This window comes from Nyctibius grandis, chromosome 4 (genome assembly GCF_013368605.1).
Source record: "Nyctibius grandis isolate bNycGra1 chromosome 4, bNycGra1.pri, whole genome shotgun sequence".
Classification (NCBI taxonomy): Eukaryota; Metazoa; Chordata; class Aves; order Nyctibiiformes; family Nyctibiidae; genus Nyctibius; species Nyctibius grandis.
Genome location: NC_090661.1, coordinates 92,878,679 through 92,903,151, shown reverse-complemented (window position 1 = coordinate 92,903,151; position 24,473 = coordinate 92,878,679). Strand labels below are relative to the sequence as shown.

Sequence of the window (24,473 nt, the reverse complement as noted above, 5' to 3'; positions counted from 1 at the left end):
CTATTTCTTGGGACATGCTAAATGAGAATGAAACAGGACAGTGTCTATTTCAGCACAAAATATTACTGTTATAAGGCATTAAGAATTTGAGGTCATTGAGATGAAGCACTACAATTGATGTTTAAGGAGCCATATTCCGGTGGTGCTTTTGAGGGATGTTCAGCTCATAGTGGGCAGAGAAAGTGCCATGCTCCAAGTGCCTTGAATGGTCTTGAGTTCTTAGGCTGTAATAAGAATAATTTGCACAGCTATAGCACATTTCTGCAAAAGACTTCTTGAGTGCTTAACAAATTAGTAAGCTTTATTGCAGCTCTTAAGGTGGAAACCAAAAAAAATAGGTAGATGAAACTGGCCTCACTGAGGAGCCAGGCATATTAGTAAAGAATTGTGGAATTACAAATTATTGCTCATCAGCTGAGCTCTAGTAACTGATTCTGCGCACTTATGTTGGCTTAGTTGTGAGGCAGCACAGCTTAAGTTTTTCTGTTTAGGCAGTGACAGAACTTCTAATGTAAATATAGCGGTGGTATCAAACCTTCAGCCAGTAGTGACCCCTCTTGCAAACCAGTCATTTGGGTGAAACTTCTGCTCGTGACTCAGGAGGTCCCCAGCTCAGCTCACTGGCAATATAAGAAAACGTGTTGGATTTTCAGTAAGCACATACTATGTTTTGCCAGTTGTTCCAGGGAATGTTGGTCTCTGGCAGAGGACTACGGTGGCTAGCTGGAAGCAGTAACCTTGGAACATATCACAGCATTTTTTGCCAGAAGACATTTGGTAGCACTGCAGATCACAGGATTTTGAGACTGAGAAAGGCTAAGAGCGTGCACAGGGTTCATTACTCTAGTTACTGTGACCAACTTTATATATTCCGGCATTTTGGCTACTAGAGCTGCCTTCTAAGTACTAAACCAGTCTCCTTTTCCTGGACAAAGTAACCATGACCTTCCAATGGATGAACTAACCTTTCTCCTCTGGAATGAAGCACGCGTGTCACTGCCAGTGGGGTGAAGGGGTGAAATGTGCTGAAGTGAGAAAGATACCTTTTTTCCAAGCTGAGGATAATTTGCAAATAAATTTTCTTGGGTTTCTTTTTGTTGTTTTTTTTTGTAATGTTCTTGCATTTGCTTATTTATACTTTGTTTGGAATATCTCTTTTGAGAGTTAGCTAAGTGTAAGAACTCAATAAAGGGATTAAATTTGAGAAGGTAGACTGCCAAAACAAGGCAGGGAGAAAGAAGGAAAGACAGGGGAGTGGTGTGGAAACAACCACGCAATCTGTACAATAAAATAAAAGATCCTGAAGTGGAAATATAAGGGCCAAGCAAAAAACCTGCTGAACTCAGTACAAATAAGAAAAAACACCTCATTCTTGTGCTGGTATCTTTTCCAGCAGAAGCTGAGTAGTACAGCTGGAACTTTAGGTGAGAATTAGATATGTCAAGAGAGTACAGTGTTAGCCCATCTCCGTGGCAGGGTTGTTTGAGAACATCTATCAGCAACAACCTTAGTATTGGGCTTTCCCTGCTAGAACACCAATAACTCTCTCTGCTCTCTGATTATGGTCTGTCTGTGCATTTTATTTATTATGTTTATATACATAATGTAAAAGGTTTACAAGGACCAAAATAGGAGTCTCTTAACAGGCATAAATCAGTATAACTTCAGTGGCATGTTGATTTACACCTGCTGAGGATCTGGCTAGCAATGTTGTACCTGAGTGCACATTCTCCCTACTTTTTTTTTTTTTCCTTGTGATCTCTCAAAATCTAGGCTCCTCCTGAACACACTATGTCTCATCAAACTAGGGTGCAGGTAGGGACGAACAAACTGAGTACAGGCTGTGCAATTTAGTTGTATTGATGGAGACAGATTTGCAGGGCTAATCATTGCCATTTATGTTTTTAATCCTGTTGTGTAAATTTTGGAGAGCACCAGGCAAATTTTTATCTTGTCAAATATGATGGTTTTGTTTATTTTTAAAGGCTTCAGGCCCAGTCTGAGTCAAGCTGGGACTGAGAGCACAGGGGTAAAACTGATTTTTCTGGTTGGAAGAAGTTCATATGAACCTTATCTCGCATTTCCATTTGTACGCTTGGGTGTCCCTGGTGTTCCACTTTGATTTTGGAACAGGATGAAAGGCAAGCTAGCAAAGTCAGCAGGAATTGTGAATTTTTTTTGCCTGGTTTCAGGTCAACACCCCAGTAAGACAATTAATCCCTTACAGTTCTTAACCACACGTTACGCTTCTCTTTGTTACATTCACCACCCTAGACAGCAGGCAGAGTGACTGGTGGAAGTTAAATCTAGATTTGCTCAAATGCAGCTTGAAGTGCTTTCAGAAGGTGCATAATCTTAATGACATGTGGGTTTTAGATTTGTAAAGAATATACAAGTTCTCAAAGAGCCTTAATTAAGAGGCTTATCTGATTTGAGCTAGGGAAGATTATCCCAGTAAGGCCCGACTCAAGCTAATTGACATGGGAGGTAGTTTTTATTCAGGTAATGCCTAATGAGGAATCCAGACTGTTGGTGAGAATTAGAAAGATGAATTCCTACAAGGCATTTGGAGACTAACTGGGTACCCACTAGCCCTCCAGAGAATGTCAAAGCTGACTCAGAAGATGTCTAAGTGACAGTTTCTGTAGATGCAGGTCAAGAAAACCACCTGTTACGTTTATGAGATATGCGTTCGCTTATGTAGATAAATGCCAATTGATTTTGAGTAAAGTTTTTAATTTACGTAATTTTTTTCTAAAGTTTGGATGAAAGAAGCTAAGAGGTTTGCTGGCAAAAATTCAGGGAGTTCCTGATATTTAAGAAGTACTTTTGTTTCCTTTACTTTTCTTCTGCTGTCCTGATTTACACAGCAACTTTTCTTACTGAAAGGTAATTTAGGTGCTGCTGTGATTGCAGATAAGACCAAAGCCTCACCTGGGGTCAGCAGGCATGCTCTGCTTGCTGATCAACAGGAACTGAGCATCTGGCCAATAATGTCTGAATCACAAAGTTGTGCTAGGACTTTCATTTCTGTTTTCACAGAACGTTGCTAGGAAGAATAAAATAATCACCGCTGTGGAAAAAATGAGTAGGCAACCTAGCCGGACAGTCTTTTGCTAACATAGCTAGAGTGGTGAATTAATTTCCATAGTGCCCTAAATCTGTGCAGTGATTTTTTTCCTGATCGTGATTAGTATTTGTCCTGGAGAATGACATCTGTTAGTTTCTTTAATTATATCCTTATGCCAGAAATGGCAGAGGATATACTTCCCCATGTAAAGAAAGATTCCTGACTGACATACAATGAAGAAAGAGTAATAGCAGGATAAAAACAGATTTGTGAGTAGTTAGTAAATAGGATGGCTTCATTTCACTGATCTTCATTACTGGTTAATTGCTTTGCAGTTGCTGTGGCCTGGAGAGTTGTGAATATATTCCCATATCATAAATATTTCACAAATCAACATTCAGACCAAATGAAAATTGATAAAGAACAGTCATTTTATGTGTTTCTCAAAAAATGAGTAGAAAGATGAAAGTATGGGAGAATGTTTAATTAAATTGTGGAACTCATTGCTATGGGAGGTTGTGGATGCTGAAGGTGAACCTGGACTACCAAGGCACCTGGAAAATTCTTATAACCTTTTCTAGGCTTCTGTTATTAGTCACTGTGGAGAGGGGCTACAGGCCTGGGTCTTCCAGTGAGATGTTACTGCCATGTTCTTATGGTTCATTAGTTACAGGACGCCAGTCATCCTTCAAAAACAGAAACTATCCCTAATGTCTAAACTGCTCAGTAATGAACTGGGATATTTCATAGTAAATCTGGAAGACAAATGAGTCACAGATTATGTGGATGCTCTTTGCATGAATTCCTGATTTGTCCTTAGTGGATTTATTTGTAGAGAGAAGGACACATTCCTCAATGAATTAAAGACAAGAAAAGTAAAAATTATACATTTGCAGTGAAGTACAGTGAATATTTTATCTGACTCTCCTTGTGATCAAATAAGGTTTTCAAAATATATAGGTGCAAGCTTAGACTAGAAAGCACTGGGTATTAGGGTTTGATATGTCATCTAAAATAACACTCGGCAACAAAGTATCCTGAAGCAAGTCCTGCTCTGCTTTAGGGGAAGGGATTTGAAACTCTCCTATGTACTTTTGCAGAGGCTCACCACCCTCCAGGAACCACCAACGATCTTCCATCTCCACCAGCTGAGCCAAGAAATGTCTCTGGGACAGGCTGGATGCATTTCCCTTGAGAACATATTAGCATGGAGCTCGAGCTAAACAGAAAAGACTAAAATATTTCATGGCATGGGGTCCCCCTGGCTCTAAACTTTTGCTATGTGTTAGCATTTGCAATTCTCTTTCACCACTGAGACAGATTAATTTTGTCAGAGGTTTCCCTTACAATGTCTCCTCCATTCTTGTCTTCTGTGACTTTTCTTGCTTCCTCTTTAGAAATAGCTTCCATTCCCCAAGAAGAATTCTACTCTAGGTGTCTAAACCTGTCAAAATCAAAGTGTCTGGGGGTGTAAGAGCTGGGAGTTGCTATGTTCTTCTCCCCAGGCACAGCGTGACTTTGTTGTTGTATATTAAAAACAGCAGCTGTTGTTGGAGGTGAGGTTCTGGAAATGAAAAGCATAATGTCCTAATTACCTATGGCAGGGGAAACATCTGTGCAGGAAAACTAATGAAATTAATTCCAGACCTTAGCAACTGAATACATTAATTGACATTAATTAATGCTAAATTACAAAGCTCTGCCAATGGAATCACATAAAATGTCCATGAGAATCAAATGCCGAAACAAAATCCTTGACTTAATGTGAGCAGAGCAAAACTTTCCCTAGGAAAAAAGGAGGGATCCAGGCACTACAAGAAGCCTGCTTTTCCTTCTTCCTGTCTCCCACAGCAGAGGGAGGTTTTCTTGGTGTGCACATCTCAGGGTTTGGCTGTTTGGGAGATTAGCTTAAGCAATTTCAGTGCTCTGCCTTTTAGTAGTTATTACTGGCATTTTAGAATTGAAGCTGTGGAGAGTTGCACTGTAGAAGTTCACAGGAATTGCCTTAGTAAATCTTCATCAATGGTACAATCACTGCTGCAGAGACTCCTGTGATCACAGCAGAAGTAGACGTAGTTCCCATTCCTCCATCAAAACAGGATCGAAAAAACTTCGGTCACCTCTAATGGATGTCAACCTGGCCTGCTCTTTAAAATCTCTTGTGGAGGAGATTCCTTAATATTCTTTGCTGTCTGGTCCCAGCAGCACCCGTCCTGTTACCTCCCTGTACTCTCAGGATAGATAATCCATTTGCATGGGAAGTAAGATGGCACTGCAGTGTCCTCTTAGTGTCTCCCAGACAGCTGGTGTGCCTGTGGAAGTAGAAGGAAACAATGCTGGTGGGGGGAAAAAAAAAAGGAAACAAGGTGGGAAACAGAGGTCTGATCCTGTATAGCTCTATGCTGGGTGATTTGATCCCATGTGTGAAAAGCTACCCAGTCTTGCCAACAGCTTAGGGGGTGGTGGAGCCAGCCATTTCAACTGATGCTGGTTTGTTTAAGCTCAGGATTGCCAGGCTTTTCACTCAGGAACCTTCTTGAGACAGAATGAGAGACCTCCCCACCTGGAGTACTGCATCCAGCTCTGGAGCCCTCAGAACAGGAAAGACATGGACCTGTTGGAGAGGGTCCAGAGGAGGGCCACAAAAATGATCAGAGGGATGGAACACCTCTCCTATGAGGAAAGGCTGAGAGAGTTGGGGTTGTTCAGCCTGGAGAAGAGAAGGCTCCAGGGGAGACCTTATTGCAGCCTTTCTGTACTTAAAGGGGGCTTATAAGAAAGATGGGGCCAAACTTTTTTAGCAGGGCCTGTTGTGATAGGACAAGGGGTAACGGTTTTAAACTAAAAGAGGGTAGATTTAGACTAAATATAAGGAAGAAATTTTTTACAATGAGAGTGGTGAAACACTGGAACAGGTTGCCCAGAGATGTGGTAGGTTCCCCATCCCTGGAAACATTAAAGGTCAGGTTGGATGGGGCTCTGAGCAACTTCATGTAGTTGAAGATCTCCCTGCTCATTGTAGAGGGGCTGGACTAGATGACCTTTAAATGTCCCTTCCAACCCAAACTATTCTTTGTGCTGTGAATGTGGGGGTAGGTATAGGGGGCTGTCCTTTATAATACAATGAATTGAATTAAACAAGAGGAGTGGAAATTGGTTGTATTGCAGGTGAAGAGATGCATGTCTGTTCTCTGTCTTATGACAAGGAGGGGACATACTGCACCACACAGTACTGTTGGGTGGTGGAAGAGGCTCTGGCCCTCTTGTCCCTCTCCGTCCTGGGAGCAGAGGGGACACGGCTGAACAGTTCTGAAGGGGAACTTTCCTGAGCACACTGGGATGAGCAGGCTGGGAGTTAACGTCGTTCCCTGCCCTCTCGTGGCTAATGTGGAAAAAATCATGTCCCTCTGAAGGGAAATGCATTTCAATCATGCTGTCTGGGCTATATTAATTAATGCTTTGCGGTGAGCTGTGAAAGCATAAAATGTTATAAACTGCAGTGACTAATAATACTTAGCACTTTATACATTCCAAGAACTCTGCAAATGCCGGGGTAAAATCATCCCTCATCAAACTTTCCTGAAGGTTCGTTACCCTGCATGTCTGTTTCAAGCAGAAGTCAACAGCCCTTAGAAGCAAGGAAAGAAATGTCAAATGATAGATTTTAATTAAAACCAAGATTAAATATGAGATGGTAAAAATTCATCCATTTCTATTTCAGTGTAAAATGCTACTTCTCTGATCAGAAGGTGGTAATTATATCAAACAAGGGGCTGCGCATCTCCAACAAGGAAAAGGATTAGAAGTTGTTCTAACATTAAATGCCATGTAGTGTTTCTGTCATGTAAGTGCTAATGCTAAAATGCCAAAATCCTTCTTCCTGTAAATCAGCTTTATCACTAAACAAAGTACAACTTCTTAATTGATCTGAAAGAGCCCAAACTGAATACTGAGAATCTAGTTCTGTATTCTAGGATAAATTACCACCATGAAGAAATGCAAATTGTTTTTCTTCAGGTGATGGATTATGAGATGAGCTGCCTGCAGTGCTTCAGAATAGGAGATGAGGACATCCCATACAGTGACAGTGGATGAGATGTCTTTAGGGCTGCATTTAGGCCATTTACTTTGAAACATACAACTAACTGAAACTGTTAAGGCCTCTAGTTTCAAGACAGTGTAGAATGATTGCCTAGGTCTGCCAGAGTGCATCTACCTAGACTGTCAACAGAGAAGTAGGTAAAAACCCTGAACAGGAGGTGGTCTGAATTACTTTCCAAGGTGATCTGAATTACACTGCAGAGTGTTAGTGCTGTAGGAAATACAGAAGTGCGCCATGCAAGGGGTTCTCAGTGGTGACACTATGGGGCAGGTGTCCTCATACTTGTGTATGCTCTGGACCTTGGCCATGTTCTAAATAAACTCTGCATGTGACCATGGAGAAGCTGTCATGCTCTACAGCAAATCTCACACCATGGGGATGACAGGGATACTGTAGAGGCTCAGCACAGAGCATGTCTGTCCTGCAGCATAGACACAACTCTTCAGACCCATAGTTACTTTGAGAGTCACAGGACTTAGGCTGTTTGTTGCCTCTGTAAAGGTTCCTTCACAGCTCTGTTGTTCCCTCATGAGTTCCTTGCTTTAAGCTTAAGCCTGGGTAGCATCCAAATAAACTCAGCAGGGCAAGTAACAGTGCTGAATGATACGCCCTTGACTAGGTTTCTGTCAGACCTGAGCCCCTAGCATTACATTGTGCCACCTTCAAATGCTGCTTCTGGTCTACTTCCAGCATGGAACCACAACAGTGGCATGGAGTAATCAGATCAGCTGTGCTGAGCTCTTTCTTGGTATAAAGGAGCAATGTATAGCTCTGATGTAGTGTGGAATGAAAGAAATAATGGGAGGCTGAGGCAGGTGAAGAAGGAAAGAACTTAAAAGAAGAAAGTAATTAAGGGTGGATTTACGAGGAGTGTAAGGGAAAGAAGTGTTGTGTTGCGTTGAACGGATGGTGTCACTTCATGTCACATGAGGCTGGGAAGCAGAAATGCTGCCTCAGCAAATAGGTTTGAGACAGTAGGAAGAATCTGTGCTCAGGATCTCAAGTGTCTTGATTTTATTCTTTTCCTTTCAGATGCCCAGTACATCACCTGCAAGATGCAGAACTGCAGTGAAGCCACTCGCAGCAAACCCTTTCCAGGCTATATTGACCATAACTCCCTGATTGTCCAGGATGATTATGTCTTTGTTCAGGTGCAGAACACCCTCTTCTCGTATTTATTCTGAATATATTATAAGAAATATATATTCTAAAATAATATAATATTTTATGTTATATTATTCTATATTATATTATTTTCTCTTCCATTCCATTGTATGTGTGTTAGCTCCCAACTAATCAGACAACACTGGATCCAAATAATAAAGGCACTGAGTGGATTGTAGCAGTTCATTACAATGCTGGCAGTGTTCCTTTTACCTCTAGTATCTTGTCACTGTAGGGTCATAGAGTTCCTGCCTGGAGCATCCACCATATGTACTGGAGTGCTCTGTACCACTCCCTGCAATCTCATCAGCACTCTAGGATTACTACTGTAACCTCCCAGCTTGAAGTGATGTGTCAGTCAAGGGAGCAGACCAAAGGGAGTAGACCAAAGCTTTCTGAGCATGAGAGGGAAATAGAAAAAGAGGGAGGGAGTCAGAGGAAGAACCAAAGAAGAAGTAATCAGGCTTTATTGTTGCGCCTCAGTTGTGATTATAGTGAAAAGGCTGAAGATGAGATGTACTCAGCCAAGCTGTGTTCCAGGTGAGAGCTGGTGAATAGATCTGAACTACTGTGGGTTTCATTAGGCTGCTACCAGTGTCCATTTAATAACAGCTGAAGAGTACAAAAATAACAACAGAATTGCAGGGAACATGGAGGTGAACTGGAAATCATTAGGACTAAAATGGTCTTCCAGACAGTTTACATTCTGCCACGCTTGGGGGTGGAGGGAAGAGAGAGGACTGATACATTAAATTGGGTAAGTTCATTGCTAATTACCTTCAGTTAATGAACTCAGTGATAAACACCAGTCTAAATCATTCACAAATAAATCTGTGACCTACATTCCAGAACAGCTTTTGTGTAATTAGTGTGTCTGAGGCACAAATGGAATGTTTATGTGGTAAGGAAAACAGGGGCATGCATCACTTTTCAGCCATGCTTTCTCATTTCAGAATGACTGTGTGTTTGTGGCTCAAGTGACACAGGAGCTGGGGAATTTCTCTTCATGTGTGAATTGATTCATTACTTCATCACTGATGCCTTAATTTTGTGCTCTTCAAGATTGTTAGTCTTCTCTGTTCTGACCTGATGTTACTACACACTGTAGAGAAGCCAGCTACTTTGCCTCATCTGAAGTCAATGCTGGGGAGATTCTCTACCTTTCTGGATAGCCCTTGTATTTTGATGCATTTCTCTTTCTGTCTATAAATTGTTGCATAGTTCCCAGTGCTGTGAGATTTTAGCTTTGTTCCACCTCCGTGCTAACTTCACAGTGTAAGAGGAGCATGTGAGGAGAGGCAGCCTCTTATGGTGTTCCCCTTAATGCCCAATGGGACTTTACACAACTTTATATATTCATGTTCGTAATGCAGTTTGAGAAGGTATCATGTAATATTTGGATTTGGAAAGCTTCTATTTTAATCCTTAAACTTACTGGGATTCTTAAACAGAAATAAAAATAACAGATCCAAGAGATAGTACTTGCCAAACACTAATAATTGACACTTACAGGTATGAAACAATAATATTGTAATCCCTGGAAACAACCTCTGCTTTGTTCAAAGTAGTCAGTGAATTCACTGTTGGCTGGTAATTTAAAATGGTTACGTATGCATCTGGATGAATCTGGCTAGCGAGGAACAGCTAAATAACATGGCTGGTACTGGACCCTGCCTTATCCCAGGCACTGTTCTTCAGAGGATGAATAGCCCTATATCAAACAGTAAAGTCTTGGAAGAATAGATGAACACCCTGAGCACCCTCCCCTAGCCTTCCCTACCTTCCTTGATCTCCGTCTAGCTTTTCTGCAACTAAGGCATTTGGAATGAGAATTAGTAGGCTCAAAAGCATGAGGATAAGGGAATATGGGTTTATTTCTCCCACTACACTGTGTTTTATTTACAAACTCACACTCTCATAAACAATGCTTCTCGTCTTCCTTCCCCTAACTTTTGCCCAATTCTCTTAAAAAAAAAAATCATTGAAGAGCTTTAGAATAACAAATTGTTCTTATTTTACTTAATCTGGTATGAACCTACCCTGAGTGTATCTTGCATTTTAAACTACTGCAGTGCATTTTAAAACACTTACCACTAAAGAAAAGTTTTGATAAGCCCAGATATCAGGCAATTACAGCCAAGTTCTGCATGGAGAATCCCTTGGAATATTTGTTCTTCAGTATCTTTCATCCAAGGATTTCAAAGTACTTTACAAACATTAATTATACTTCAGCAGCACTGGAAACCAGATAACATTGACAGCTTTTTCTCTTTCTATTTTTTCCCCTCTTTAATAGGTGGTAGGAAATGAAACCTCACATTGCTCTAACTCGGCGTTTTCAAAGTCTTGCCATCAGTATTTAGGCACTTAAATAAATGGCCAGATTCACCGAAATACCAAGTCAACTGATCTTCTCCTGCCTTCGAGAGCTGTGAATGCTTAGCTGGTTTTATAACAGATATATATGATGGCTCATACAGGGACACACAGGAACCCAAGCTGGAGGCAGAAATAGAAATCAAGTGTCATGTCTGCCAATCTGCTGACGTAACCAATAGCCTATGCAGCAGATCTGCAGATAGCAAAGAACAGATTGTTTTGTGGTAAAGGCAGAGGAGAGCTGTGGTATCATCAGGTGACATAATGGCCCAAGTGAAGCCGGGACTTCACTTTCACTGGACTTTCACCTGAAATTCTGGCCTTTGTCTCTCTTTGCAGAAAATGGGATTCCTCTTGCTTTCTTTTTCAGCCACTGTCAGTTGGATCAATGTTTATTCATCAACTGTAATAGCACTGCAGTTTTAAGCCAATGCTACCAACTCTGTGGTATTTCTCTTGACAGCTTTTGCTTGATATTTTCCCTGATAATAAAAATTATTTTAAAAAATCCTGATTATAACTCTCCTGCTTCTCTCATAGTTGACATCGGGAGGAAGACCTCATTATTACGTTTCTTATAGGAGAAATGCATTTGCACAGATGAAGCTGCCGAAGTACTCCTTGCCCAAGGTAGGCTGCTGTTGCTGGAATGCCCATATGAACCTGCAGATATTTTGATTGCACGCAAATTCTTGAATCCAACACAAGTAGCTGCAAGATTACATGTAACGAATGAAAACATCATTCTTTAACATTTTCAAGCAAGAAAGGACTGAAAACAAAGTCAGCACTTTGGCTAGTCAAGGACATCAGCATGAAATGTAGACAGATACCACAGCCCATGTCAATTAGCATTTCTTTATGGCTAGTTAATTAAGTTTTGGAGGGGACTCTTTTTTTTTTTTCTTTTTTTTTTTTTTTTTAAGTCTTAAAATTCCCTTTTTCTGTCCCTGTCCTGTGTTGGTTGCTTTTTGTGCTTTGCCTCATTAGCAGATTTTAATGGGAACCAAGCAAAGAGATGTCTTTGTGTGTCTGCTCCATATCTTCCCTAATTAAGAACAATCGTGAATTAGCATTGGAGCTTGAAAGGCTATTGCTGCCTTCTGGAGCTGAATTTTTTAAGAGACCTATATAAAATGTTAGATCCATTTTGAAGAAATCACCATTTTGCAGCCGGGCTCCTAATGGCTTCTTATCAAAGACACAGGATTTTTTTTTTGAGGCCTTTTCGTTCTTGATATAGTCTGGCTTAAATGAAATTTAAGCTCACAGGTAGCAAATGATCCTGTGGATTCTATGTGAGGTCTAACATCTGGAGACAAATGAATTCCCAGAAATTAAGCAAGGATTGTCAAAAGGGAAAAAAAGAAAGTGCAAGGTCAGCCTGTTCCTAGAATTTGAAAGGGCACCAGATTTTGTACATGGAAATATTCAAAGGAATAATTTGGCTAATATCACAACTGGCTGTCTTTGTTTCCTCAACCCAACTAACCTGTTTATAGTGGATTGACTGGGTGACCTTCATATAACCAGACTGCAGCTCAAACGTAGGCCTTCAATGCCATACCTTACCTACTCTGCTGTTGTACCCTTTGCTCCTGTTTACATCACCTGAAAACCCATCTTACAGGACATTGAGGACCCTACCAGAAGCCATGATATCTTCTTGGCTCTGACACAGGAGACCTGTGGTCTGCCACAAAATCTTCAGTCATGTTTAAAGATAGTTTGGTTTGAAACTTCCTGTCCAAGCAGGAAGGAATTGCTCTGTCAATTCAGATCAAATTTAAACAGGTGTTATTTGAAGTAGCCCTTAGCAAAGGAGTTGCATTTTTAGCATGGCTATTGTAACACCCAAGTCAAAACCATCATTTACAGCTGATTTAGACCATCTATAGAGACTGCTTGCTTTGAACTGGTTGTCTCCTTTAGTCCAGGCTTATTTTTCCAACTGTCCACCTTCTCAAAGAAATCTCTGGAGAGCCAGGGAAAATGCACTACAATCACAATGTGTTTTCAGAGAATAGGAATTGGAGCAATACATTCGTGTTATTTGACCCAAAGAAAAAGGCAGATATTTAAGGAGATAAGATGCTTTGTCACAATCTCGGAATATCTTCAAAGACCGGAGAGCTACATTTGGCTTGGAAGGAGCTACAGGGGAGCTGTGGCTGTCTAAGGAGGCTGCTATCAAAGCAGGATAGCTGCTTTTATTAAAAATGCACAGTGTTATACTATACAAGGAATTGAAACAAACAGCTTCTTTTATGCCTAAGTTCTTTTTTATCTCCTCCAGCTAAGAAAGGGGGGCCAAATATGGTAAACAGTACTAAGCTACTTCTGGGATGGAAGATGGAAATATCAAGTTTCTTGTCTCTGCATGTCACTCTTCCTAAACTGGAGGAGTGTGACAGCAGGCAGCTTTGGCAGGTGATACTGCTGCTCAGGCAGGAATGGCCTCCAGCAAATCAAAACTAAAATATTCTTCTTGTTGGCATTAGTAGCCTGGTAGCCAGTTTGATTAAAAGCCTAAATGAACTTTAAACTCTCTCCCCTACAAGAAGATGCCTGCATATGTGCATATGGGTTGTGTTAACCCTGTAAATGGTCTTTATTGAGACTTGCTAATTTCTGCAGTGATGTTGATGTGTGGGTTGGTACTGCCTATTGTGTACCACAGCACTACAACGTGGACTCTGTCACAGACTCTGTAATGTTACTCACGATAATCACCTTAAATGTACACACAGGGTACCTATACTCCATTTTAGACCAATGCACTGGGCAGGCATCTGTGAATACTGAAGCAACCCAAGCAATTTCTCTTTTAAAAAGACCTGTCCTTAACTGTTGCTGGGCTGAATACTGATGAGATGGGTGCGTGTGGTACCTCTGTTTTGAATTCATCACCTTCTTTCAACCTCAGGATGCATATCCTGATGGAAGACGCAATAACCACAAAAAAAAATCCTTAAATACAGACCCTAAGAAGAGCTGACAGTCCCAGTAATTGACAGGATAAAACAGGCATTACACATCCCTGCTATTTAACTTGCCAGGAGAAGTTCCCCAACCAAGTACAAAAAGGGCAATTGAAGCATGTTTAGTAATTCAGAAAGCCTTAGCTTTTAGTCATGTGAGTAGGCATCTGATCAAACCCATGCACAGCATCGTGCTCTTACTTTTGTCTTTGGAAAGGCAAGAGAGACAGATACAGAACTGCATATTAGTGTACTTCCACTATTGGCTGGAACAGATAGAGGAAAGCTCAGGCTCTCAGTAGGCAAATGCATGGGGAGCCCCTGAAGATGAAAAGGACTGTTTGAGAAAGGTGCCTTGCTTCACTTTCCTGTCCTCCTCCCTTTCTGTAGGGAGGCAAGATGAACATCTGCTGTAGTGGTGGAAGGTGCAGTGAACTTCTTGCTCCATATCAAGATGAAGGCCATCTTTTTGTATTATTCCTCCCTCCAAAAAAACAACCCTCACCCTGAAAAAAATAAAATAGAAGTGAATATGTTATGCTGATTAATTTTAATTTTCCCAATGTGGAAACCAAAAAATTCCTGATGTTGGTCAAAGACCTCTTTGTTGCCCGTGTACTGATCCCTTTCTGTCAGAGCTTTGCATTGTTGCTGCATCTATTGGACAAGGCCATATTAAGAGGAAAAGTTAATTGATCCCCAAAGGCAAACAGTTGGAACGCTATCTTTTTTTACTTTCTGCACTACGTATATTATGCCAGTTCTGCCTCACTCTCTGCTTCTCCAGGCTTAAATTCCTTCAGCTTTACTGGGATCTTCTTTAGACTTGCATCTTAGAGCATGATCTGATCAGAACTCAGGAAGCATCTAGTGAATAAGTTAACTTATTTGCTTCTTAAGTATTCATGAAATTGTCTTTAGTTTTCCCCGGTGTTGATCAAAATATCTTTTTACCTCTCTCCCCTAGTTATTACAAAACTATTGATTAAAATGGTAAGTTAATGAAACTGTACATTCATCAGACAAAACAAGTTTTACTTATAATCTCTGTCTATGTTTAAATAGAGAGGTCTGCCCATGTGTATGTGCACATATGCAAAAGTTTAAACTTGAGATTAGAGCTGTGCTAGCCGATGTTGCCTGAAGCACATTGGGAACACCTACTCATGTAGATCTACCAGCAGATTGACTAGGGTGACAGTCTGAAATAAGGAGCCTCTGACAAACAGCTGCGGCAGTAACTTCTACTAGCGCAGCTGGAGCTAAGAGAGGGTATCTATTCACAACACAATTAGTAGAAGGCAGTGGGACTTATATTGCCTTTCCTGTTGCCTCAGGATTTAAGGCAATCTGTTCCTTCACAAAACCAGCCCATCTTCTGGGATACGTTTTTCTCCAGCGTGAAGAAGCAAGTAAATCAAGTGAATATTCATGCACTCCATACTCGGATGTGGATCTGGATGAACAAACAACTGTTCTGAATCCTAACTTCATGGTGAATCCACTTTCAGACTTATAGATCAGATTTCTTCATTATATTATTTTTCATCTTTACATTACAAGGCTCCATCCAGAAGTGTTAATTCCCCCTACAAAACCACAAGAAAGTGAATTGTCAAAGACTATTATTAACAGAAGGAAGAAGTAGCATCAGCTTCCAAAGAGTATATTTTCTGATAAAGTTTCCAGTTTTGCATATAGAAAGCCCTGGCTGAGATTCACGGAAGCAAAATAACTTTGGGATATCTGCCCAAAACAGAACAGCTGAATCTTCTGGGAATCACCTGGTGCTAAGAAATCTACATTTCTTTTCCTACCTCCGCAGATTTTTATGGCACCAAAGAACTCAGGGTGCCTGTGCTGGGCAGATAGAGCCTGGGAATTTCATTAGAACAATCTCTCTCGGTGTTTTTTTCCATTGGGTAATAATTTCTCCAGGCATTGAAAGAGGGAATCAGGTTTAATAGTTTCTGTTTTTTCTTTAATTATGCAATCTTTTCATTGCTTCCTGCCTGCTCTAACATACAGAACGAACAGTGTAAACAAAACCTGACTCATAACACTAGTGATCTAACTACAATTCTGCTCTTTACATCTAGTGAGGACTAGAGTTCTCTTTGTGTTATATTTCTTTGTGGGGGCTGTTTATCTGGCTGCAGATACTAAGCCGTTAGATCCTCGTCGTATCAGTTCCCAAACATACTTGGTTTCTGAATCCTAGGCAAGAAGCAGATGTTTCAGATGATGCTTTTTTCTTCTTTAAAAAAAAACCCGCGCATAAATATCTGCGATTCCACAATCACAAGTGGAATCACTCAGGTGCCAAAAACATAAAACCCACAAATAAACAGCCCCCCCTCCCCTCCAAACAAAGTACTCATTAAAATGAAAGTGTTGGTGGGGTGGGGAAGTGCTGCTGTATAACACTGTACTGCCAACGTAAATGTTCAATTAACACCTCATCAGTTAATTACTGCTTTGAAAATCGGCAGAAGAGAGCTGACGTAAAATATTCCTGGATGGAATTATCCACTTACAGGAGTATTGTCTACAGTTTCTGAGTAAACTCCAGCCTAAATATATCCCTTGCTCCTACACAATTACTTTGATGCCCTTGGAAATGAGAGAGCAGAGCTCCCTCTAGTAACCTTCCTCTCTTTTCTTTCCCCAGGACATGCATGTTATCAGCACAGATGAGAATCAGGTGTTTGCAGCTGTGCAAGAGTGGAACCAAAACGACACATACAATCTGTATATCTCCGACACCCGAGGGGTGTACTTCACCCTGGCCTTGGAAAATGTCAAGAGTAGTCAAGGGCAGGAGGGGAATGTGATGATTGACCTCTATGAGGTATGTCATGACTCCAAACATCTCATCCCTGTCTCAGGAGCTGACGTGGTGCTAGTACTGTTTCCTTCTTGCACATCAGTCTCGTAATATGCATGTGAACAGCAGAGCCAAAAAGTGACTAAACATATAGTTCTACCTTCCTTTTACTTAAGGGCCTCAGTGCAATCAGCTGAGATTCAAGGCCAAGTTTTACACAGGTGTTGAATTTAGGCCCAGCCTAATATTCTGAACAGATTCACTGCTGTACTGTCCTGTAGGTTCTCAGGTGAGGAAGAGCTCGTGGCTCTTTCATGCATAGGAAGATGTGCATCAGAAGATGTAGTGGAATCGTTCATTCAGTCCCAAAGAGGAACTCTTTAAGTTTCTCAGCCGAAATCCTGCTGACTTGTGTTGGTCCAGCCTATGGCTGTGAAAGCTCCCAACACTCTGAATAGCATCATTCTCCATTTTTTTTTTTTGCATTTTTGACAGCCTAATCTCTTGTTTTAGAAGTAAGGAGAGACAGCAGTTTTCAGCTATCTTTGTCGCCTTCCTCAGATTGGACTATTCTGGGAACTGAAGAGATTTTAGATATGCCCTCTTGGGCTATCCCATGAGCATGGAAACTCTCCTGCCTCATTTTGATGTCCCTTTTACTCCTGACCCTTTTTCTGACAAGTACATTCTGCCTAAGCTCACCTGTAAAAGGACAATTTACATTGTCTTCTATGACAACTGATCCTAAGAATAGGACTTTTAATGTGCCCTTGTGCTTCTCTTGCTCTGCTGCCTGTTTTACTTCTGGAGACAGCACTCAGCTAAGAAGAAATTCAGTCCTCAGCTGCTGTTTTGAGGGTCAGCTTCCCTTTTCAGGTCTCCTCCAGGGGATTTTCTGACCATTTAGAATAAAGGCCATGAACTTGATCTGAGTTCCTTTGAAAATGAAGATGCTTCCCATATTTCCCCATCACTGTCTGAATATTAGCTCTGCTATGTAGTTTGCCCTCAGCTGCCCTTTACTTGGAAACCACCTTGAGTTGTCCAAACAGAGAGCCCAAGTGTTGTACATAAATGCAGATGAACTGTAGGAGGATGGGCATTGGCATTTCAGTCATTTGGAGATTTTTGCTATTAATCTTTCTGCAGTGTTGGCAGCCCATAGAAAAACTGTTGCCTTTTATTACTGTCAACTTGAGAAGCGGTTTCACTGTATTATGTAAAGGTGTCCTACATGCCAGAGGGAAAGAAAAGCCTTTGTTTTGTTTTATTAGGCTGACACCACACAGTAACCTGGATTGAAATTGATGGAATCAGACTTGTAGCGTCATATCTGCTGATTATCTAGATAGAAAAAACATTGTCTGACACTGAACCTGGCACAAACCTTCCTTTCAATTTGATGTTCTAGCTGGAAGGGAACAGAAAGCCATCCAGTGTGATTCACCCAGTAGTGTTGCCGCAAATGATGAATGCTCTAGGGGTAAATGGAGATGACTATGAGAGAAGATAAAAAGTCCGTAGATAAATTAAAAGGAAGTGGAGAGATTGCAAAATGAGTCCTTCTGTGGTGACAGTGGTATGTTTAGAAAAGCAGGATTATTTGAGAAGATGCCAAAGACCTGTTTAGTGTGCATGTGTCTGTATGCATGTTTGTGAGATGTTAGAAGTAGGTTGCATTGTAGTGAATGTGTTTGTGAGTGTAGATTCCTAAACTGATTCTACATTAAGGATAAATCTGCTCAGTGCTGCTTAATGGGGAATTGCACTGGCCATGAAGAGAAAATAGAAGTTCTTTTGTGGTGCCTCATCATGTTCTCCCTTCTCTTCACCTGTAAGTCATCAGGAGCCTTTCACTCGGAGCCCTCTTGGTGTGTGGGCTCTTCTGCTCCTGAACCTTGTAGAGGATGAGGAGACCACTCCTAGAGGGAGACTATTCCCCCTTCTGCATGTTGGACAGAGCAGGATATGAGAATAGCTCTTCTCTCCGCTACCTTCCAGTGCCACCTCATCAGCAGCACACTGGACTCAGCATTCAGTGGGTCTGCAGTCACAAAAGGGCTGTCCTAGAGACCATCTACTAGAGCAAGGGAAGAGCAAGAATCACTGGCCATTTGGTCTGAGTGCCCTTTCTAGTTCCTGCACCTCTCCAATGATGTGGTATGGCTCTGCTTGGCTCTGTATTTGGATAGGTCTGCAGCAAGACAATCCTGCCTGTGGGAATCCACGCCTAAAGTGATAACAGACTGTGAGGAGATGTGTCTATAGCTATATGCCTATCACTCTGGAACGTATTTTTTTAGCAGTATGCATCTTGGATGAAAGTATATGTTTGACATATGAAGTTGGTCATGGGGAGTGAAAAATGTGTTTTCAGTTGTATGTTTGAGTGTCTTGTATGAATCTTTCTGAAACTATAAACAGCATTTGCATCTGCACACAATGCATTCGGGGTGGTGAGGGTTGTCTACAAAGCCTGTGTGGGAGCTGATTGAGTGTTTTTATCTCTGACCACTAGTGGCCATTCACTTACTTGCATGAGTCTTTCTCTCTTGTGATTTTATGAACAGCAGGGATGAACAGATCATTGTGTGTGTGTCATGGTTGTGTGTATGCAATAGATGTATCTCTTCCTACTGAGGGCACACAAACATGTATAGTGTGTGTGGTCTTTTTTTAAGATAAAGTTGTCCAAGACTGACAGTATAACTTACACATTGGTTTCTTGGGAAAGGATTCTGAGTTCCAGCCCATGACTAGAGTCATAAAAAGAAAAATTCACAGGATTTCAGAACACATTTATCACCTGTTATATAAAATGCTCTTTAATCATTTATGGCCAGCATTTCCCAGGGACTATATAATACAACTATTTCAGGACAACAACAAAGAAAAGTAAAAATGGAGCTATAGGCTCTGGCCTCTAGTAGTAAAGGCAGAACTATGTTATTTTTCCAGCCCTGTCAATTCATGCAGTATCACCAGGAGACAGAATACCCTTGTCTTTTCAAGGTGCATTTTTACTACAACAAAGAAATCCTGAATACTTAGTTGGGTGGGACCAAACAATCCAGCTAAGAAATTGAAAATATTATCTTTTTATGCTTATATCAACAATAAATTAGTTAACTACTTAAAGACTATTGCCTATTAGAGCAAGTCATGTCTAAGTCTTTACGTAACTTCAGATGAAATTCAATGCCATTGCTCAAGCAGGAAAGTGTTATTCCAAACGACTAAGTACACCAGTGTACTGTACCAATGCACTGTACACTATTAGTGCCACAGCATGTGACTAAAAGTGCAATAAGGTCGTACTCACTGGGAGCCGTAGCATCCAAATCCAGCCACATAATTAAATCAGTTGAGCTGGAACAAACTCTGAATCTGCTGTGTAACTATTTGCCACATGATGCTATTTAAGTAATAATCTCTATGAATAAAAAGTCTTGATGAATGATTCTGTGTGCTAGTTCTACACCATAAGAAGAGATGGGGTAGATGACTGAACAGACTTGCTGGAAACCAAGAAGTTTCTCACTTTCCCCCTCCTTCACCCAATTTCGCTTCCCTTTTTATTGCAGCACTCAGATTGCAGAATGACAGCCTAACAAATTCATTCGCAAGCTGCAGCAGCTATTGGGCTATTGATTTTCAGTGTGCTGAGAAGATGGGAACATTCTGCAGTGTGAGTTGTGGTTTGAGGTTAACTTTTTTTCTCCCCACTAAGACACTTTTGGGCTTGCTTCCAATGTGAGTCTGTTAGCATCACATCTTTGCAAAATCCTCCTGCAGGACTATGGAGTAAAGACGTTGGGTAAAACACCAGGAAAAATGAAAGGATGAGAATCTCATTGCTAGCTCTATAACTAACATTCTGGGTGGCCTTTCTTGAGTCACCAGTGCTTTGGTTTCCTCAAAATATGAAACCGTAATAAAAATACTGCTGTGCCCCAAGTTATCCTGTTGAAACACTGGTAATTATGAAACATGTTGGGATCCTTAGATGAAATGTCTTAAGCAGACTGTATGAAAATAGAAGCAGTGAACTGCAAGTTTATGTGTGTGTTGCCATGTTCTTTGCAAGGCCAAAATTGCTGCTGTTTCCTGCTACTGCAGGGCAATAGACAAATAATTGCCCGGTACATATTTCATCTTTTGGGGGAAGGATGCCTACACAGTTGAGAGATTGTCACTTTACAGATAATGCTATTGATATCTTACCATGTTCCCATACTGATTTTGAAATATAAGCTTTCTTTTCCATTTGTCACCTTTCCACCTGTGATGGTCTTATCTTGTCCGCAGCACCTCAGTTTGCCTGCCTTTGATGCTCCTTGGCAATTCTTGCCCTGACATCTACACACTGACACAGCCACTAGACCCCTGTTGGGTTTGACAAGGCAAAAGAGACACATGCACAGAACTTGCATCGGCTTGATCTATTTTTCAGCCATGTCAATTTTTCCTAGGTAGCAGGGATAAAGGGAATGTTCTTGGCTAACAAGAAGATTGACAACCAAGTGAAAACTTTCATCACCTACAATAAAGGGAGAGATTGGAGTTTGTTGCAGGCTCCGGACACTGATCTGAGAGGAAACCCCATTCACTGTCTCCTAGTAAGTACCTGGCGGGAAACGTGGCGGGTAGTAACATCCCAGGACAATCTTTTTCTACGAGGTTGCACAAAAAGGAGAGGGCAGCTCCTCTCTCCATGCGGTGGAGCAATACTGCATATTAAAAGCGCAGTATGTCAGGCTTGGGCTGCCAGGTGGTCTTGTAAGAGCTGGCATTGTAATTTAGCTTAATTTAATTTCTGAAACAAAAGGAAGCATTGTAGTTCAGCTTCCTTCTGCACAATTGATGGTCTGTTAAACAGCAGGTGAAGCTGAATGCCATTTCTGCGCAGTTGGTTCTCTGGACACTAGATGGGAGGAGTGAGCTATTGTAGCTCAGGAAATTTCAGGGACCTAATAACTTCAGACAGTCTCAAACAAAAGGAGAGCTCTGATTTCTTACAGGCTACTCTATTGGCAGTATTAATATTTATCATTTTCTCTTTGAGCCCAGACATGTTCATCCAAATATATGTATAGCTATGTGTTAGGTGTATGCGTTTATCTGTCTCTGTACTTATTGATATAGATAGACATATAGCTAAGTCTTTAATCATCATTACATGCAAACATTTTCCAAGACTGAAAGTGAAATATAAGCAGTGTGAATAGAATTGGAGATCTCTGTCAAATTGGAAAGCTTAGATTGATCTCGACATATTTTTCAGCCGGTATAATCTATACACAGTAGTGGGATAATACTCGGAACCCCAGCTTTTGGGATTCTCAATGGCTTTTATATATATACAAATTCTAACATGGTTCCAGGCAGAATCAGGGGCTTACACTGCTTTTCCTCCTTCTGTCCTGTACCTGCATGTTATTTTCTATCGAAAGAAAAAAGATTGTTTCTCTTTTTGAGGTTGTAAGTTTTTTAGAATCTGGATCAGCATTATATTTTGTGCATTGTGGTATATAGCTGAATGTTGCACTAGTCTCTTAACTGAACCCCATGCATTATTGCAAGAGCAAAGAATAAATAGCTTGATATTTGAAGCTGTTCAAATAATTGATTTTTTTTTGATTGAGCCAAAATGCAAGCCTTTCATTTTCTCTCCAGTTTGGAAAAAAATAAATAGAGAGGACTGGGGGTCAAACAGAAGAGTTATTTCAGAGCATGACTAGATTTGTTTGGATTTGATTTCTTCTTCCAAGTTTTTAAAAATTGTAACTAAGGGCATTTTAAAATTAAATCTTTCTGTAAGATGAAAAGATGACATTCAGAAAACTTTGCAGACGTTAAACAATTGAATTTTTTGGAAGGGGCTATGTGTAGAAGCCTTTGTGTTTCAAATAGATTGTAATCGATTTTTAACTCAAGTGAACATATTTGGTAACAAAAACACACCTTGACTTTTTCAAATTATGACCAGTTTCATCTGGTGTGTAGTTTTAAATGAAATGAATTGTGTTCTCAGATGCTCATGAGTATAGTAGCAGAAACAGTATGGATGGGAAGGCTTAAGGGAGCCATAATCCCCTCTCTCCATAAGAATAATCCAGTCCTGGTTTATACGCAGTCATACAATATGAAGTGGAAGGGGTTGTATGACTGCATATAACCCAGGACTGGATTATTCTTATGGAGAGAGGGGATTATGGCTCCCTTAAGCCTTCCCATCCATACTGTTTCTGCTACTATACTCATGAGCATCTGAGAACACAATTCATTTCATTTAAAATTACACCAGATATGCCTAGACAAGCTGGAATTCCCTTGGAGGTGGTAAACTTGAACAAGCCAGGCAAGGGGTCATGACCAAGGGCAGAACTGTGGGTACTTGTAGGGACACAGTGAGAACTGACCCAGAGGAGCTCTTGGTTCTCTCTGTGGATTGTGATTACATCCTTGTAGCTCCACTGTGCACAAACTGCTATTTAAACTGGTTCGTTTTTATTTTGTTCTCTGTGCAACCATGTAGTTTCCCTAAGAATTTCTTCCTTCTGTGCAAGGTCAATGCAGGCTTGTCACTGTTTTCACTGGAAAGCAACCCCTTCTTAAATGGTTTGTGACTTGGGCTGGGGTAGGCATCTCAGGTCCACGGGCATCTGTTGGAATCAGTCCATGATTTCAGGGTGGTAAGGGACAATTCCTCAATGGACTTAAACCATGTAGCTCAGTCTTCGCCCTTCCAGAAGGAGAATGGGAAGGAACTTAGTCCTTCCCTGCGATAAGGCCAGAGGAATGTTTAGCCATGTTTATTTTTCCTCTTCCCTTAACCATCAGGTAAAACAGTCAAGAAGCCTCTCTCATTCCCTGAGCCTGTCTGGGTACTCCTTCATACTTAGATTGTCACAAGCTAGTGGAATGGTAGCACAGCAGGGATCATCAGCTGAACATACAGGGTCTCAGGTGCTTGACTCGCAAATCTGCAAGAAAGCAAACAGATGAAATCCGAACTAAACTGACTTGTTAGGTCTTTTACAGGAACAGGCAGCTTGCTTGCAAAAGAAAGGGAGGTACAGAAAATGCACCAAAACCACAAAGTGAAATAACAATCCTACAAGAGAGGGCCAAGCTATTTAAACATCTGATTTGAGCTTCACAGTTAATGATGGGAGAAGATGAAGGCAGAATATGGAATGCAAGAATTCAGTAAATGATAGAGAAAAGACCACAGAAGTTGGGAGTGGTAGGGAAAATTTTCGAAGCAAAAGCACTGGAAGTGTTGTATGTTCCTGGAAATAAGACAGGGATCCATAATGACATTCTGCTGAGGAAAAGCATGGAGAAAAGGAATTGTCCCCTGTTCTGAGGCAATTCTATTCCTTGTCAATGTGACATAGCTGTAGTATTTAAACAGTTCACTAACTTTGCTCACCTCTTCAGCCACACTCTGTCTACCCCTGCATCACCAGAAGTTTTACCTCCTTAAGTCAGTTGCTCCTTTTCCTTCTATGTATTACTGTTCTTTGCATGATCTTGCTTCTCCTTATGGCATAGCTAAGTGAATTCTTAATAGTCCATCGTACATCTAGCTTAGCTCGCATCCTTGCTCCACGGCAGATACTAATGCTTTCACACTGCTCGTTTTCAGCATAATTGTCTCTAGCAATAGCTGGGGACACAGCAATGATGTATGTTCCAGCTTGTTGGCAGAATGGGATCTGCCCTTTCCCAGAGTGAGGGGATGGTCTCCAGCCAGTGAGAGCAGTGCTGTGTTCTCTGTGCATCTGGTCTTTAAACATAAGCTACAGGAGAGTTAATGCAGAAGTAAGTACATAGCAGCTAAGTTGGCAGCTAAGGAGGTTAAGAGGGAATCTGGTTGAAACACAAGGCAAACCAGAGGGAACCATCCTTCTACTGACAGTACGCTCGAGGTGTTTTTTTCAA

General features: G+C 41.0%; 1 protein-coding gene across 1 annotated transcript in view; it reads left to right on the top strand.

Moving 5' to 3' along the window:
• The window catches only part of LOC137661900 (VPS10 domain-containing receptor SorCS1-like), a 304,008-nt gene that overhangs the window by 219,007 nt on the left and 60,528 nt on the right, over positions 1–24,473 (top strand). The window contains exons 7-10 of the mRNA XM_068397663.1: positions 8,205–8,323; positions 11,256–11,345; positions 16,368–16,547; positions 20,996–21,142. Of these exons, the coding sequence (XP_068253764.1) occupies positions 8,205–8,323; positions 11,256–11,345; positions 16,368–16,547; positions 20,996–21,142 (536 nt within the window). The remainder of the gene's footprint in view (positions 1–8,204; positions 8,324–11,255; positions 11,346–16,367; positions 16,548–20,995; positions 21,143–24,473) is intronic.